We start from the raw sequence: 18546 nt of genomic DNA on the forward strand, positions 1-18546 counted from the left end.
ATTGAGTGGATTTATAAGTCACCAGGCGTACACTGTGTTTTGGAACTTTCTGATAGGAAGATTACACCGTTATTAGTGTATTAAAATCAGTTTTGGCATTCAGCACTTTGAAATGTATTCTGCTTTCTGCTGATGCTTTCGCAAATAGTGTTCAGACCCTACGCTTATCTACAAAGTGCTTATTTTACCCAATTTCTCCATCAAAAAACAATAATGAATGGGGCAATTTGCACATTATTATCATGACAAAACGCACTGATATGGCTCCAAAGTAGATAAAAGGCACAAAACAACAATTGGTGAATTTGGCAGTTTAAATGGTTGATAAATGCAAGGCAAAGGCTCACAATGAAAGCAATCAGTCTTTTTAAACTGGATCAAAAGATTAAATTGCCAGTGGGATGGTACTCTTTTGAGGGAAAAACAGTGTATATGTGTTTGTACTCGCGTCAGTTTATTTGTGAGCATGTGTTATATAAATTCAAATTGTGAGTGTTTAGAGAATAGACAGTGGTGCAGAGTAAAGGCGAGCTTCTTTGTAAAACGTTTAATTCAGATTCAATCAGGCATATCCTTGACTGTGTGTGAATGAGACAAAGAAAGTCTGTGTTGAACATGGTGACTATTGCGGGCTGAAAACCAGAACAGACTATAAACAATCTCCTCAAGAGAAACTGGGAGATTTTCTTCTACCCTGGTGGAAGAAGGTAAATTTGACTGTTGTTGATAAATGAGGCCCAGACCCTTCCTGAAAGGTGTTTAGATCCAAAATATTACTAGTTCTAAGATTGGCTTCAAAGGAAGATGTGGCTGTTTGTTGTGTTAAGTGTTTCTGGGCTATAGCCATATGTTAAAAATAGTATTTCTACATGATATTTCTACATTTCCAAAGTTTCTTTTTTTACCAGACAGTTGGATAAGATAAGGCATTTTATTACTTAAATCCTTTCTGCCTAGCTTTTCTTTAGTGGGATAATCTAACAGAGATTACATCTTGCTTTTCAACAGTGACCTCCACTCCTGTTTTGAAGATGGCGGGATTTTCTGCTTGACCTTTAAGACTTTTAAAGAGTTCTGTCTCAAGGTGAAATTTAACGAGCCATAAAAGGTTCTGAGATTTAAGCTATAAATGTGTAACTGTAAAAGACCTCCTATTTCAGTATCCTATTAAACTATCTACTGTGCACCCAATATAAACACTCTTTTACTTCTGCCTTTCCCTCTTGTCCAGCCATCTTGTGTATTAACGTCTCATCCTTGGATCTCTCATTATACTGACACTGTTGACCTATCTCTTCCACTTCCTGTCCTTCATGCATGCGCTTCCTCTTTCACCGCCCTTCACTGCACACTTTCACATTAACCAGTTCATTTGCTCTGATCTGTACTGCTGGCTATGGGGCTCTTGATTTAGCTAGGTTTGCTTAACATATCACGTGCTATGTACTTTCAGGAGACATAGACACTTCATACGTATCATACAATTTTCATAGAGCAGCTGATTCTAATATCCTGCTGTAGCTGCAGAGCTGAAACCTCCATCCCAGTGGTTCTGACTCTAAAACCTATTGGAGCTATAATTATTTGCATCCACATTATACCGCCAGTCCTGCAGTCTTTTGCTTCATTTAGAGTATCTAACACCAGCAGCAGAGATTGGATAGGGTCTTGTGTTGCACAGCCAGAGTAGGCAGATGGGGTTAGCGAAAGTAGCAGAGAATGAAGAAGCCACAGGGAAATAGAAGATAGCTGATAGCCAGAAGAGCGCTGATCAAGTCCTGAGGTTTTCAAACTGCGGGAGAGTTGAAGGGGCAGCACAGAGGGAAAGATACTGTGTGAGATGAAAGGGGCCCATGCATAACGGTTTTCTAAAAGCATCGGGAAGATAGTTATTGTACTAACTCAGTAAATCTGAATGCACACATGCACAGTTTTAGATTTGGCGTGACTTCTGCTCGTTGATATTATTATCTCAAATGATTATTGCAAATAAACATCCAGAACCTGCCTTAGAATTGTTGTTTTTTTTTTCTTCAGTATCAAAATAATCATTCATGGTTACCTTACCACCAGTGTCGTTGGTCTACAGGAGCTGTTCATAGCTAATTCAGCTAACTTTAATGGTTTTCAGTTTGCCAAAATGTAAACAAATATAAGTTGTTGCCCATGTTACGACGTAGTAGGGGGCAGTTGTTGGACGTCCCCAGTGTTAGACTTTTAGAACTCCTGATTGAGTCGGTTTTTGAAGTGTGAAGTCTACTTCTTGGAAACTTAGCACTTACTGTACACTTAAAACAGTGTCTTAAAAAAGTGCAAATGTGGCACACATGTAAAACATATCATATAGTTTGAGGGGGGCTCTGCTGATAAAACCACCACACTTGTAGAGCTTATAATTTTCCTAACTGTTATGGTAATATTTAGTAATGCTGCTTAAAAATGTGAAAAACTCAAATAGCAACTTGGATGAATGGCCCCATGACTGAGACTGGGTCAGAAGGAAAGACTGGAAGCTCCAAATCAGTCAGCCTTAATGAAAAGAAATGAGTGGGCACGCCCAAGACCCCTCTGGACACACAGGCAGCTGTCCAGTCTGCCTGTCTATAAAGGGATCTGACAGAGCCAGCAGCTTGGCAGATAACAGCACTCAGACGAGAGTTTAACTAGGAAAAGTTTCAGTATTGCTGCAGGTGGTGAAGGGTCAACAAGGAGCAATATGCACTGCTATTGATTTAGTCATGAGAGAGACCAATGGATCATATTTCATTATAAAATATAATGTTCTGTAGACCCCGTAGGAAACATTTTGTTAAGGTTGAGGCTGTTAATAATTGAGGTTTTACCTTTTGCTGAACTCGGGGGGCCGCTGTGCTTGTTCCAGTAGTAGAACAGAAGGTTTGATCATTTATGCCGAGCAGGTAATTACATTCACTGACGTGAGCTTATCTGTGATAAGCAGTGCGAGTGACATTGTGAAAAATCACACAGCAAATGCCATGTTTTGGCAACTATTCACTAATTGAACAAACAAATGATTGTGTCATTAGAAAATAAAAAAATTAAAATGCTTTAAAATCTAAATGTCTTAAGATAACATCGATTTTTTATGTTGGATATCTGATTTAGGAACAAAATGTTATGAACTTTAATTTTGCAATTTTGAGAAGACACTTCTCTTCTATTTGAATGACAGCAACAGTACACCAAAATATTTTGAAAGGCACTCTTTGTTTAAACTATCAAGCAAAATAAACTGGCTGTTCATGCAGATAAAACAGCCAGTGAGTAGAAAAGACACGCTGCACTTGGATGTAGTCATTTTCCAGCTTTGTGCAACAATTACAGTGTCTACTCAATAGAAGCTTTTAGCCTGGTGAAAACCTCCCGACAGCTTAAAAGCTCTGTTCTTTTGTTATCTGTTTTTCTGCAGCTACATTCTTTGTGCTATTTACTCTCCAAAATTCATCTTTGTCTAAAATTGATACCTTATGGTTCACAACTTTTCTTAAATGTACTTACAGTCCAGACTTTATTTGGACAGTTAATAAAATATTGGATGGCAAATTTAAGTGCCAAGTCTCAGCTTTAATTTGTGTAGTTTTCATCAGTATAGGAAAAAAACTGTGTGGGAGGTATAGTCCTTTTAACACACAGTGCCGAAACTCAAATAAAATCATCATATTGAATATTCTGATGAAAATCCCTTACAGTCAGCGACTGCCAGAAGCCTTGGGCCCACCGACATCAACAGATGCTTTGTATCTTACATGGTGATTCTCTCCAAGGCCTTCGCTGCTGCCACCTTCAGATGCAGCTCAGTTGGATTGAGATCAGGTGATTGACTCAGCCAGTTGAGGATATTCCACCCCTTCACCCTCTTTGGTTGCCTTGGCTGAATGTTTAGGATCGCCGCCCTGCTGAATGCTGAAATGTCATCCAGCGAGTTTCCCTGCATCTGGTTGAATCTGAGCCCACAGAATGTTCCTGTATACCTCTGCAGCCACCCGGTTGCTTTTAGCAGCAGTGAAATCATCAATAAATGTCAGCACTGTGTGCCATTTCCACTGGCAGCCATACATGCCCACCTCCACCAGATATTTTTGTATGTTTATTGAACTGCAGCCTTGCTTTCTTTTTTTTTTTGCCTTACCAGGAGTTTGCATCTTGTGGAGAATGCTGAGGTTATGGTCTTGATTTTAGACAAGAAAACATGTACATACTGTATGCATCCTGGAGGGCATCCTTGACTTATTGTGTGGTCACAAAGGGGGTTTTTTAAACTCCATGCAAATGACGTTTTGATCATCCAAAAGACGAATGATGTAAAAGCATTACAAAATCACGAGTGGGGTATTTACTAGTGATGTAACAGTATTGGTAATTTGCAATAGTAAGATATCTTGACTATGACAATATCTACATATTTGGCTCGTATAACTGTGTGCTGGTTGCAGAATTTGAAACTGGCATAGCGGATGGTTCATCGTCGACTTGTAAAGCTGTTGTGTGGCAGCATTTCAGTTTTTTCATTTCAATAAATGACACAGGCAAAAAGAAAAGTAACAAATAGTGCAGGACGAAGGCAATACCAGCCCCGTTTAGGACTGAGACAGGCCTGAACATGACTCACAGAAACAGTCGGGACACGACTGTGTGCAACACTAACGGAGCTGAGCAAACAAACAGGACACACATACACAAAACCAACCATTTGATTTGATTTGATTTATTTATTCTTTCAAGCATGTAAAAACAGTTGATATATCAACACATATAATTATGGCTGCTTTAATCACATCCACATCTCGCTGGGTAAACTGCAAACTCGTTTTTATCTCCTGTATTTCTCTGGTCATGTCGTCGAGTCTCTTGTTATTTGTCTTCATAAGTAGTTGCACAAAACCTTTGAAGTTGTCTTGTTGTTGGCTCAACAGTGCGGTGTACATCTGCTTCTACTGACTCAACATCTCTGTTACTTGCACCGCTGAAATATAATCCTCTTCTGCTTCAACATCCTCATTCACTTCTCATTTATTAGCTCGTTTCCCTCTTGGAGGCATTTTAATAGTTGTAGAATTTGTCCAAAGACTTGAAAATGTAGAAGATGTGAAAAATTGTAAAACAGACAAGAGGAGCAGTAAAGACGTCTGCTCTCGCTTGCAACCCGGAAGTTTTTTTGACTTTGTAACCATCCTTAAAGCCTTTTCTCTTGAAAAAGTAGACCACGACGTTTGAAAACGCCTCCAGTAAAGCACCGGTCTCACCTTATTTTTATTATTTATTATTCTATTATTTATTTGGGGGGGCAACGGTGCAGTGGGTAGAACAGTCATCTCCCAGCCTGAAGGTTGAAGGTTCGATTCTTGGTGCCTGCAGTCCACATGTCGAATGCCCATGACAAGACAAGTTGCCCGTGATGGCGGCGCATATGCATGCAGCGGCCCGGGGCCCTTGGCTCAGAACAATCACTGGTGATTGTAGCCCCCTGCTAGACACAGAGAAAATACAGTGGGAACACAAAGCAGGACGGACTGTGTCAACCCCAGAGGCTATGCTTGGTGATGCTTAAGGAAAATAGAGTATATCGCTCATATGTTCCTATAGTGGAAACATGGCATGCTACAGCACACTATTGCTGCCTTTCCACTATCGGAACCTAATGAGCGATATGCCCCGTACTTCACCCCCACAGCCTTTGGGGTTGACTCAGGCCATCCCGCTTTGTTTCTCCACTGTATTTTCTCTGTGTCAGGTGTCTGTTTAGAGGAGGGAGGAGCTTCTCCCCTCTCACACGCAATCACAGCTGAGCAGACGGAGGACAAACGATGTGGAGGATCACTCCACAGTGCAACAGTCAGCCAGTATGCAGACTGTATGAGAAATTTATCAAAAAGCTGTTGAACAAGCAGAGCACAGACTTACGGAAGTGTGACGTCTGCTCCACTTTGCCCATGGTCCACTCGTTGACGTCCCCACTTTGCTTCTAAACCAACTAGTGAAGTCCTCGTTTTACCTCGAAAGCAGTATAAGGGCCTCTGTTTTGTCAGATTTTGCTACCTATCAAAACGTGCTACCCACCGTTCACAAAGTGGTTAGGGTTAGGGGGATGGATCGGGGTGGGGTTAGTCAGTCCATAACTGCGCATGCGCATAGCCTAATGCGCATGCGCAGACAGTTTGGGTATGAAGATCTGATAAGGTATGAAGAATTGGCAGAACACCTCTTTATACACAGTGCTTGTAATGCTAATAATTAAGGTGTGAAGAGTGGATATCTAACCAGTCATGAGCGACTGCTCTGCATGCATGCACCCTCTCCCCCTTGCGTTCCTGGAACTTGATTTTAGTACTACCTCCTGAGGGGCGCTGAAATTTAGCACCTCCAAAGTGGGTGGATGGCAGTGGAAACAAACACAGAACCTGTGACCAGCGTTACTCAGCTCAACACATTTCGGTTTCCTATAATGGAAAAACCTCTTATGAGCCTGAAGAGCACAAAATAAGTAAATGCCCAGGTACTTTAGGTCTGAACTGTATCCTTTTACCTTTCTGCACATGCAGCTTGACATTTATCAAATACCATCTGTCTGCCCAAAAACCTTCTCTGTTGTCTGATATTTTCCATTTTCTCCAGTCTGGTATTATGAAGTTATGTACAGTAAGCAAAGTAAAAAAAAAAAAATTTGTAAATGAATAACTGTACCAGATTTATACTGGCTTGTCTGGGGCTATTTCTGTCACTTCTGTCCAGATACCACTGAATTGTATCACTTTGCCAAAGTTTATTTATATAGATACTACTGTGTGTGTGTGTGTGTGTGTATACATACTGTATATATTCAGTATCTGTCACACTCTGTCAGCCTATCTTTGTCAATCAATCTGCCAGTGAAAACAGCCGTCTGCTTATCTGTCGTTTTTCTATGTTGAACTGAACATCAGTAGAGTGTCTACCTCACTTTTTCTGTCTCCTGCTTAAAGTCCACCCAACTCCCTATCTACTTTGGCACAGCCTTCCATATATGACACTCAGACGTTCTTTCATTTTTTTATGATTCATGCACACACACACACACACTTTTCACACATTCTGCCCTCTGCCATCCATTAAACACAGTGTATTCCTATGGCCTTGCATTGCCTCTCTATCACTTCCCAGCCCCTCTCCTCAGTGGTGTCTCTGGTCATGTGAAGTTGTCAGGCATATAGACATTAAGTGTGTGTGTGTGTGTGTGTGTGGGGGGCATGTAGAGAAAATGACAACTCACCAAGGCCCTACGCTATCATGAAGCTTTGTAGGTGTTGTCGCTCTCTTATTTGATGTTAGTATCTTATACATTGTCACCATATGTTGATTGCCACTGGAAGTTTTTGTACTTGTTTTTGTGTCCTTGCATGTGTGTGTTTGTGCCCATGAGAGGGTTTGTGAGTCCACTCTTACACCTCATAATCTATTTTCTCTTTCAACCTCCTCCTCAGTGTAACAAAACACAGCCGTCCTCAAAGTCACATTCAAGAACAAATGTTTTTCAAACCATCCCTCACTGTAAGTGTCACCCCTCCCCTTCTCCAAATACTCCATGGTTCTACTGGCAGCCATTTGCAGAAAGCTAATGCTGGTGCTGTACTGATTAACACCATCAGCAGGGGCCAACAGCACTGTATTACCACTTGCCACTGTATCCCCAATACTGTACTTAACCCACTTGAACCTGCAGGCCCTCTAAGCACAGTATTTGTTTACCGTGATTATGAGTGTATGCCTGCCTCTGAGATGCTTGGTCAAGTGCCACTCCTTTTCTGCCTTGATTACAGAAGCTTATGGAGCAGAGCTATAACAAAAATATGTGGAACAGATGGATTTGTACTGGGGTGCTATTTTTGAGGTAAACACAAATTTGTCTCATTTACCGCTTTTAACAAGTGCATTAAGCTTTTGGTATTAGCACCATTTCCAACAGGTTAAAAAATAGATTTGGCAGGGTGGAGGGTTCCCTGGGAGGGAACTGACAATAAAGGGCCTAGAAAAAATGGATATACTCGAGCTCTCATTATGACCTAGAACTGAACACAGGTTAGACCAGCTCCAGTCTGAATAGGAACTGCACTCCTGGCTAATGTAGATACTGACATGTGGACAAGACTTTTCAAAGTAGAACAAGATTTGCGTTTTAATGATTAGCCCGTTAGTCACAAAATGGCCTGACCTTCTTCACTGTATGGCAAAGGGATACTTCAGTTCTCCACCAATCCCAGTCATAACCTACAAGTTGGATAATTTTGAGTGAGAAGTCATCATTGTCACACATAATGCTGTTGTAATATCAGTGTTATCTGTCATGTTTTGTTGAGTGCTGCAAAGCCCTTTACCCTGTGTAGGGAGTGTAAAAGTAAGTAAAACAAGTAATCACCATGAAGAAGCAGAGAATGGTGTCAGCACAGAGCCACACGGAGACGAGCATAAATCTGTCAGTTAGAGAAGCACTTACCTACCAAAGGGTTACTGTCTATGAAGGGAATGAGGATTACGTTCACAGTTGGAACAACCTATGATGCAGTGAATTAAAAAACTATGTTTGTGCAGAGCAATTAAAAACCCCAGTGTTTGTCCACAGCAGTGCTTAGACATGTTAATACAGCCTGTGGGAGATCAATAAATGAAAAGATAATCTTAAACTATTGGGAATGTTATTTATGCTTCTAATTTGTTAATCAGATAATAACACTGTTAGGGGTTATTGTTAGTGAGGGGAGACATGAGAATATTTTAGACCAGATGTGTGTTTGAGTTCTTAATAGAGATGTTCCTGCCAAATTTTTTTGGCCCCAGTACAGATTCAATTCCTTTAATATTAAGTATCTGCCAATTCCAATTCCAATCTGATACTTAGTATAAACCAACAGCTTAAAGTTCATTAAATATTTGACATATTGAAACTGAAATTTATCTGGCATATTGTATTTTTCAAGAGCTTCTTGATCCAAATACCGGATCAGGTGCTGGTTACAAAATATTAGGTTTATTAGCTTAAATTATTGATATGAGTAAAAGAATAGCTGGCAGCTGGACAACTCTCAGAACGACAGATTGATTACAGGGCAGATACTAACTGCTGCTTCATATAAACATGGGAACACACAGTTTGTGTAACCAGTCCAGTTTAGATATCCGTTTGACATCTTCATAAAAGGTGGCAGCTGTTGTAGCACCACTGGACAAAAGCACAAAACTTAGTGTCTACATCAAAAGCATAGTATGTGCAGTGCATAACATCTGACATGCATATCACGGGAGGTTCACACTCGTGTCTATACCAGGCGTGCGTTGACTTGTGCATAGGAAGCATTTGGTATACAAAAACACATAGAGGATCCTACAGAAGCACATTTGAAAATGGAAAACCACTGTCCAGAACTCTGACAAATAGCAAACAGTGAGGGAATTATTGGCTACACTTGCGTGTACTGTAGGCTATATGTACAATATATCCCACTACACTTTAAAAGAATCAATTCAAGTTTGTTATATAGTTTTTGTTAAAACCTCTTAGTAAAAAAAGTGCTTTACAAAACAAATATAAATTAAAAAGAGTTGACTTAAACGCAAGCTTGAGACTGTTATTCAAGATTAAACCATTTCTTTCTTTTCTGGACTTCATTAGCTCAAGGTTAGATTATTGCAATGCACTGTACTTTGGGATCTCTCAAGCATCCCTGTCTCGCCTCCAGCTGGTTCAGAAAGCACCAGCACGTCTTTTGACTAATACTAGCGAGCATGATCATATAACCCTTGTTCTGGTGTGTCTATATTGGCTCTCAGTTTGTTTCATGGTTATTTATAAGGTTTTATATTTGTTTTCAAAACTCTGCCTTGTCTGGCTCCTTTGTATATTTCTGCACATAGGCACAGTATAGGAGAAATATGGTCTTTTTTTTTTTTTCTTTTATTAGTTGGGACGTGGGCTGCTGCATTCTGGACTAGCAGGAATCGATGAAGAGATGATTTGCTGACTCCTGCATAGAACGCATTACAATAATCCAACCTAGAACTAATGAAGGCATGGATTACTTTCTCAAGATCACTGAAAGATGGAAAAGGTTTCATCCTGCCACGTTTAGTAGGATTGATGTAACAGCTGATGATGTGTTTTAACTGTTTTTGCTTGATGTATTTCTCTATTGTGGTGGAGTTCTCATTGGAACCAGTGAGCTTTCATTGTTTTGGTGGATTCTCTGGGGCATCGTAGGCACAGAGCTCATAAAAAAATAGACTTTAAACTAAAAATGGGCTCCAGGGGACATCTATGGGTCTTATACTTTTGTTGACTTTGCGATTTACCCTGCCAAGGTGAGGATGTCTTGCCTGCTGTTTTATTCTCATTGAGCTAGTTGGTGACTTTCACTGAATTTAAGAATTTGAGAAATTAAATTTTGGTTAAAGTTAAAGCTACAGTATGTTACTTTTTTCTCATGTTCTTTAGTTGAAATAAGCTCCAAAACATCTCTTACTGTGGAGAGGTGCTGTCAAAGACTTCTGCCACGCTGACTCTGAACATCCAGCCTGCAGTGCAAAGATATTCCTTTTTTAATTGAACCTTGTGTGAGCTCTTTGCTGTCAGACAATAGGAAAATGCTTCTGGTCTGCCATTACTCTCACACTAAGGCTGTGTTCAGAGTGACTTTCAAAGGTGTGATTAAAAATGCAGCTCCCTCCATTCATTTCTATTGGGCAGTGCATTCATTGGAGCCAGGACCAGCATTGCAGGACACTCCAGCAAAATGACACAGCCTCGCAGTTGTATGTGGCTCAGCTCTTTCTGCACTGCATGGTAACATCATCTGGCAAGACGTTGTGTTGACCAATCATGTATGGGGGACGGGGAATGTGGATGTCCATGGGGAGAAGGCTCCTGTTTACCATGTTAGCATGAGCATTCACTAATATTCACTCAAATTTGTCCCTCAATTACAAATGCACCATAGCGACATGCCATGCCTTTTTGTTAGCTAGGCTATTGGATGTTAAACTGTGTTGTTTTTTTGTTTTTTTTGTCTATCCATGCCGACACACAGGTGGTAGAAACTGGTGCTAACAGAAAGTAGGCTTCGTTAACCGAAACGCAACAGAGACTCGTGGGCTGTAAACCTGAATGAAACCATTCATGTTGACTCGCCATATCTTATACGCCTACGTGAGACCCCCCCTTACAGCCACTCACCCCACACACCCCACCAATACTGCCCCTTGCATTTAGGTTGCAGTTAAGGCTTCAAACTAGTATTAGGTGCTGGTAGATGCCACTATGGCTTACTCACAGCATTGCAAGCTCCTGATTCCTGCATTATCTAGGACAGCATACACAATGAGGATGTAGTTGAAGGGCTGGGTGGAGTGTAACAGAGCAGGGAGAGGGATGGGTAGTAAGCACAGAGTGGGCTGCCTTCTAGTGTCATGCTAGCTTGATTTCCAGAACTGTCATATTGTAGCTTTAAAGTACATTTTATAACTAGAACAATTACTCAATCAACTGGTTGATCAACAGGAAAATTTTCCAGGCTCATATTGGTTCCAGAAAAGCAGAGATATGCAACATACATGATTGGAGTACAAAGTGTGTGTGTATGATCACAATTTCACATCTTGAACTTTTTTAAAACACATAGAGCTTTAGTTACTGAGGATAAAGACAGAAGGATTTGAAAAAAGGAGAATACTCTTGGCTGTGTGTGTGAGGTTTGCAGATGAAACTATGCTTAAATGCCCCCCCCCATGTCACCTTCATCAGTCGTGCTGTCAGCCATGTGTGTTGCATATCTCTGCTTGTCAGTTTCTGAGCATGTTTTGTATCTGTGTAGAGCTTTAAAACATTTTAGTCAAGTCATTTCAGTCACTTTTCCTGCACAAAGCACTTTTAACCAGAAATTCACCAACATTTTTGCAGAGACCTGTTTTTCTCCTACATGTAGTGTCTGCAGCCTCTAAGCACCTCTCAGGCAGTGTTCAGTCCCAACAAAGTGTTTAGACCCCCACTGACTACAAAAAGAACTGAATGGCAGGCAGTTTCACTCTATTTCTCCATCTGCTGGACATGGCAAATCCCAACAAAAAGTCAAGACAGCTTATTCAAAGCTATTCAGTTTGTCTCGGTGAAGATGTTGGTTGGTAGGAAGAGGAGGAGTTCTGCCATTTCAGGCAAAATAGGAGAAGAAATGAGGGATGGACCTTTGTAGCAGGGACATAAAGGCATATACGTAAGGTGATGTAAATGGGGGATTGGAAGGAGATTGATGAAAATGAGGGAGAAAGCTTAGGAGTGTATGTCAGTGAGGAAGGGTTAATAGAAAACTGGAAGCAGGAGATGAGAGGAATGAGTGGATGATGGAAGGAATGTAGAGAGGATGAATAAAGAGAAGTGGAGGGATTCTCTCATCAGGAGGAATGAGGAAATGGCAGAAAGCAATGAAGGCAGAAAAGAGAAGGGAGGAAGAAGTGCTGTCAGTCACTCCTGTGGGGAAAAGAAAGAAATGTCAGATTTTGGGATTGTAAAATAGAAAGGAAATAAGGAAAAATGTTTGTATGTGTGTGTGTGTATGGCTATCAGTAGTAACAGGTGGTGAGCCTTGGCCTGGCTGCTAACTCTATTCTGATAACAGAGCCACTCTATTCAGCACAGATCTGGTTTTGCAGCGAACACACACACACACACACACACACACACACACACACACGCACAAACAGTATTTTATTTACCTGCAGACATACAACCACACATACACACACCCAGACAGTTCTATATATCATAATGTCCCTGTTATTAATTTCTTCTCTATAGAACATTAACATACCTCCGACATTGATTTGATTTCTATGTGATTGCTATTTACTGTAAAATTTTACCATCGCCAACATGATGTATAGATTTTTTTTTTTTCTCAGTTATTGATTATTTTCATTTCGTGTCGTTATTGCCGTTTGGTAATGTGAAAGAGAGAACACTGACATGAGCGTGTGTGTGAATATCATATACTCATACATATGGCCTGCAAACACATGTTAGCTCATATATTTTTGTCTCTTCATGTCTCTGTCTTTCCCTTTTTTCACCCTCCATCACATCCATCATCTTCGAGGCGACTGCCCGTGAATGCACAGGGCCCCATAAAGATTAGCTGTTCTCTCTCTTGTCCCTTTGCCCATCCTCCAACAGTCACTCTCTTACATCTGTGTCACACTCCATCAGCATCCAGCTAAACATCTCATCCATGCTGCTACACTCCACTGACCGCCATCTCTGTAACAAGTGATCGATTCCCTCCTGCCAGGTTTGAGCTGCCCTGTGTCTTACTTCATTTGGGTACAGATGAGGCATGGGAGTAAATTGTGACAAAGGGACTTGCTGGGTGAAGACTGAGGTGGTGTTCTACTATGTGAATGGAAGTACCATTATCATCATCATCATCATCATAGTGTTAGATGTAGTATCTGCTGGGTTTGACTGACATGGATTCATTTGCGCCATCCAGAGGGGAGGGGTTCATGTCCAGGATGTGAGGGGTCTGCAGAAATCTTCTCTGCCTTCCTTTTCGCCTGTGAGGTGTACAGGTCCTCCACGGAGGGCAGGCTGGCACCAATTATCTTTCCTGACTGCCTGTTGGAGTCTGTTCCTGTCCTATTTGGTTGCTGAACCAAACCAGATAGTGATGGATGAGCAAAGAACAGATGATTCCTCTGTAGAACTGTATCAGCAGTTCCTGGGGCAGGTTGAACTTCCTGAGATGGCGCAGGAAGTACATCTTCTGCTGTGCCTTCTTAGTGGCGGTGCTGATGATGGACGTCCACTTCAGGTCCTGGGAGATAGTGGAGCCCAGGAACTTGAAGTACTCTACTGCTGATACAGTGCTGCTGAGTATGGTAAGGGGGTGGGGGGCTCCTCCTGAAGTCCACTGTTTTTATAGGAATATTAGTTTATTACTTTATTATTATTATTTTGTACTTTCCACCAATGACCCTATGAACGTACAACTATACACATGGTAGTGACTGGGTGCTGGAGATAGATGGATAGGAGGAAGTTTTACTGAAACAGTCTTTTCTACCGCTTAGAGCAGCTTGTTTAAAAAAAAAAGTGAACTAGTTAATTTTAGTATGTGAACTGAACTTTGAGCTAGCTCCTGTGAAGTGTGAACACTGTCCATCCTTGTAACTAACCAACTGACCAACATACATATTGACAGAATAAATAGTCTAACAGTCTAGTGTACTGTACATAACCCCCCAGCTGACTGACTAAGAGGCTTCCTCAACTGACTAATTGACTGTCTGGCTGTCTTAATGATTTTGTAATCAGGGAATTGATATGTGTTTATAAAGCAACCATAGCCACGGCCACTCTGAGTGTCTGAATAACAGTCCTGGCTGGCAACTGTCTCCGTCCCTCCAAACAGAGGGAGAGAACTGAGTGCTGTTAGCACAGAGCAGAGAGGACAGCTATTGATTTTCTACTTGTCTATTATTTGTGTTTTTTCACAGAGAAAAGACAAGTGAATGAGTGTAGTGCGTTTGTGTGGACGAGAGGGAGCGCCTCCTTATATATAGTCCAGAAGTGTGTTCACATGTGGATCTGCCGTCTGTATGTTTGCCATTAGCTTTTGGCTGTGGCAGGGTGAACATATCCTGTGTGTACTGTTGCTTCTATGCTGCGGCCGTTCAAAGTTGATTCCCAGCCAACAAAAACAGTGATCTATGTACTCCTCACACTGCTCACTAATTGGATGGAAACTGACAGGTGGAAGAAAACATGTTTTTGTGTGCTGTGTGAATCACTGTTTTGTGTGTATTCGATTTAATCTCAACAGACACTTTCCTATCTCAGGAGTTGTCAGTGATAATGAACTGAAGTTGTTGGATCAACTTTGCACTAAAAATTTGTTCCAACTCATGCGAATAGATTAAAAAGGCATTAAAAAAAAAAGAGAGAGCAGCAAACCACACTGGTTGCTTTTAAGCTCACAGTACAGTTGCTGCCATGAAATGTCTAGATGATCTTGAAGTCCCTAGATCTCTCAGATACTGTATTCTTCATCAGGGTAGGCTTTAATGTAGAGCATTGTATTAGACTGCATGAGTTTCACCTTGGTGTAAACTAGTAACCGTGTGTACGTCTTAAATTCAATACAGACCTTGAGCTTGAATATTTGACTGCCCTCCTGCCCGGGGTGTCGTGCATAAAAAGCTTTTCCTGTCTTTAAATTATCCAAGTGTGGGTGGCGGCCATCCAAATTTGGACCTGGGGTGTCAAATTGAACTGTGTGTACTATGGGAGGTGCTAGGGGTCAGCTTGAAATTCGGGAACTGCTTCATTCACTATTCATGTGGCATAATGTCCCATCACACTGCTGTATAGGAGTGTGGCAAAACCAGCACAACCGCCGCCACACTCACGCATGCAAGCACATGCACACCTTAATGTGTGCATAAACCTCTGCACACACAGAGACACTTCACACATGTGCATATGCAGACGCACACTGTGTCCCTTTATACATTAGTACGTGAGTGGAACAGTAAAGCTAAATCCCCTTGTCACATTTGCCGCTCATCTCCAATTCAATGGCACATGCTGCGATGCCCTCGGATGCACTTGGCAAGCGAACAGCTAACCTGCCCGCCAGCATATCTGCCTGTCAGCCGAGCACCAAGGTAGTTAGCATGCCAACTAGCCTGCCCAGCAGCCACAAGCTAATGCTTCACTAACCCTGGGTGCCCCTGTGTCTCTTTCGTTGACTGTGTGTTTACTTGTACCATATAGTAGAATGTTTTGTTGTTTTTTTTACGGTCATCTATGAGTGTTTCTTATGTTAAATCGACATATATAGATGATCCATAATAACCTTGTGCCATGTTAAAACCTTGCCAAGTCACTTTAGAAGTATTTTTTATATACAAACATTAAAAGTTATAAGGCTGCTCTATGGGGGCTTCGTCGTCTCTCCTTTTAATCTGATCCTAAACTAAGAGGGGGAGGGGATTTTAAGAGCTTTCATTTTTTTGACAGCTTTTAAAACTTTTGCAACTTTCAAGTACAGAAATGATTTTCAGTTTTTTACTAGAACCATTCCAAACCAAGTTGTTCACTAGATCTTCAGAAAAAAAAATGGTTTGTGTGTGTGTGTGTGTGTTTTCTCAAGTTGGTGGCAAGCAATAGTTTTACTCCAAGTCCATCTTTTCTTGTTGTTTTTTTGTTTTGTTCCCCCCCCCCACCAGAAGCAGTTGATATACAGCAGATAACACAAGGCAGGCAGCCAAGCAGCACAGAGATACAGTAACATAACGGTAAAAAAAAAAAAAACCTCCCTACTCATGCACATAATTTAATGGGTAATGGGATAAACCAGTGTTTATATATGTTACCTTATTTTCACAAGACAGGTGTGAAACATTTTTCATAGAAAAAAATGCCACTCCAAAAGAATCAGTAGTATGAGCCTGATACAAAGCATTTGACATCATGCTCTGACACGTGTTTGTTTAATGCACTTATTCAGTATAACATATAACAAATGCAGTAGATGAACCTCTAAAATCATCAGTAATCAATATTACATGCATGTAGAAGTAAAAAGTCCACAGTCGTCTTCCTGAGGAGTCTGCCTTGTCTGTCCTCTCACTTCATCGCTTAGTGTTGGTGCTATGGCAACAGCACAGAGTCCTGATATGCAGGCAAAGGCAGCAAAAGCTCATGGATTTTAAGGTGGAATGAAGGAATAGAATGAAAGCATTACTGAAAGGCACTGAAATTACTTGCACGCTGCAGCCTCTGCAGAGTAATTGTGGTGCCTTGCTCAGAGGTTTAGTCTAGTTTAGTTTTATTTTAGGCAAGTTTGTTTGAATGGTTCCTCATTTCTTATATAATTGCTCTGGTCGGGTTAGTGTGGCCACAATATTTCAAGTGTAGGTCTGTTGTACAGTACCAGTGGACCATTTCACACCTTCCCTGCAGTTTGTGAGTCACTGTATTTGAACATGGCTGGCTCTTAGCAGCTGTCCTATTTATTATTTTTTAAACACCAGTTGTGTTTACTAAAGGCCAAAGGCTTTCAGGGCACAAGTGTGACCTTCTATAACAAGAGGCCACAACAGGAACAGGCTACATTTACTCCATACTCCATAATATGTAAGCGTCATGCATGACTTAATCACTTGGAGGATGCTGACTAGTCAGCCGGTTAAATGCAGGTGTTCTAGTATTTTTCTTTTTATTTTTCCTAAAGAAAGTTTCTGAAAAATGAACCTTGCTTTTAATTTTCAAGGATCATCTCCCACAGTCAAAGAAAGAACCCCAAAGCTTCTGGCTTAGGAGCTGGCAGAACTGCCGTTGTCTTTTTTTGCTACCTTTGTACCCACTGAATATGTCTTGATGTCGAAATACCAAAAATGAAGCTACATCCATTTGTTCTTTCTCTCTGTCATCTTCCCTCCTTTTTTTAAAGACTGGCCATAAATAACTGTAATTTACTCATCAGTAATATTAAACACTTGTGAGTCTCCCCTGGGGTTCAAATAATGTAAATTTATAATTTGATGGTTTCTCTTCTTCTCTGCCCTCTCCCATCATGTCCCCTCCCTCCTTTTTCAGAGCTTACAGATGAATCACGGCTGAGAAATCCAAAGAACGCAGGAGCAGGAAAAGAAGAAATGGAGAGAACATGTTAAATCCATCAGTTTCTCGCCTCCCTCTGTCTTTTTTCTGTCCATGCTTTTTTTTTTTGTTGTTGCAGTCACTGAATAACCCCCTCCTATTTTCCATTCGCCATCTTACTTGGTTTTTGAGTGTATTATCTTGATTTGTCACTCCAGAGTGTATGATGTGTTGATTTATTGTCAAGTTGCGCTGGCACACCTCTGCCATTGCTGAAATAAATCCCAGTGATCCGGTGGTGATGAGACTGCACGCTGTGTCTTGTGTGTGTCCTGTGTGTGTATGGCCAATGGTCTCTTGTCACATCATGCTAACAATGGTTCCACTACTGAAAATGGGGTAGTGTGCACCTTTCTGACAATGCTGTGCAGGCCCAAGGGCTTGACTGTGCGCTGTGCTCACGGTCTCATAGAGGGGAGAGGAAAGGGAAGGAAATGAGGGAGAAATGAAGTGGAGGATACATGAATAGTGAAGTGTGCATGTATTAATATCGATTTTTTTACTATTCTGAACCCATGTACATGTGCCATCATGTAACAGTGCGTGATTGTGCGCAAATGAGCAACACAGTGGACAAGCCACTTATTGCCACTGCTAGCTGTGTCCATGGTGACGGCAAGGGTTGGTGCCAGTGGCAAGGTGTGAAGGAACCTTCCAGATAACCCTGAAGGTCAGCACATAGCTACAGCTGCTCTGTGCTCAGACACTTAGCCCCCTCCCTGTGCATGTGTACTTGTATGGTCAACAGTGTGAAGGTTTTATACCATGGGAGTGAGGACATTTTGGCTGATCCTCACTTTCTCACACTCCCTTCAAAAGGCAGTTTGAGGGTTAAGACTTGGGGGTTT

General features: G+C 41.3%; 1 protein-coding gene across 1 annotated transcript in view; it reads left to right on the top strand.

Annotated features, from left to right (window-relative positions):
- The window catches only part of chchd6b (coiled-coil-helix-coiled-coil-helix domain containing 6b), a 56044-nt gene extending 38096 nt beyond the window's left edge, over positions 1 to 17948 (top strand). Inside the window, exon 8 of the mRNA XM_020593245.1 lies at positions 17636 to 17948. Coding sequence (XP_020448901.1) covers positions 17636 to 17659 — 24 coding nt within the window. The 3' untranslated portion in view covers positions 17660 to 17948. The remainder of the gene's footprint in view (positions 1 to 17635) is intronic.
- The last annotated feature ends 598 nt before the right edge of the window (positions 17949 to 18546 follow it).

Source organism: Monopterus albus, unplaced genomic scaffold (genome assembly GCF_001952655.1).
Source record: "Monopterus albus unplaced genomic scaffold, M_albus_1.0 scaffold18.1, whole genome shotgun sequence".
Lineage (NCBI taxonomy): Eukaryota > Metazoa > Chordata > Actinopteri > Synbranchiformes > Synbranchidae > Monopterus > Monopterus albus.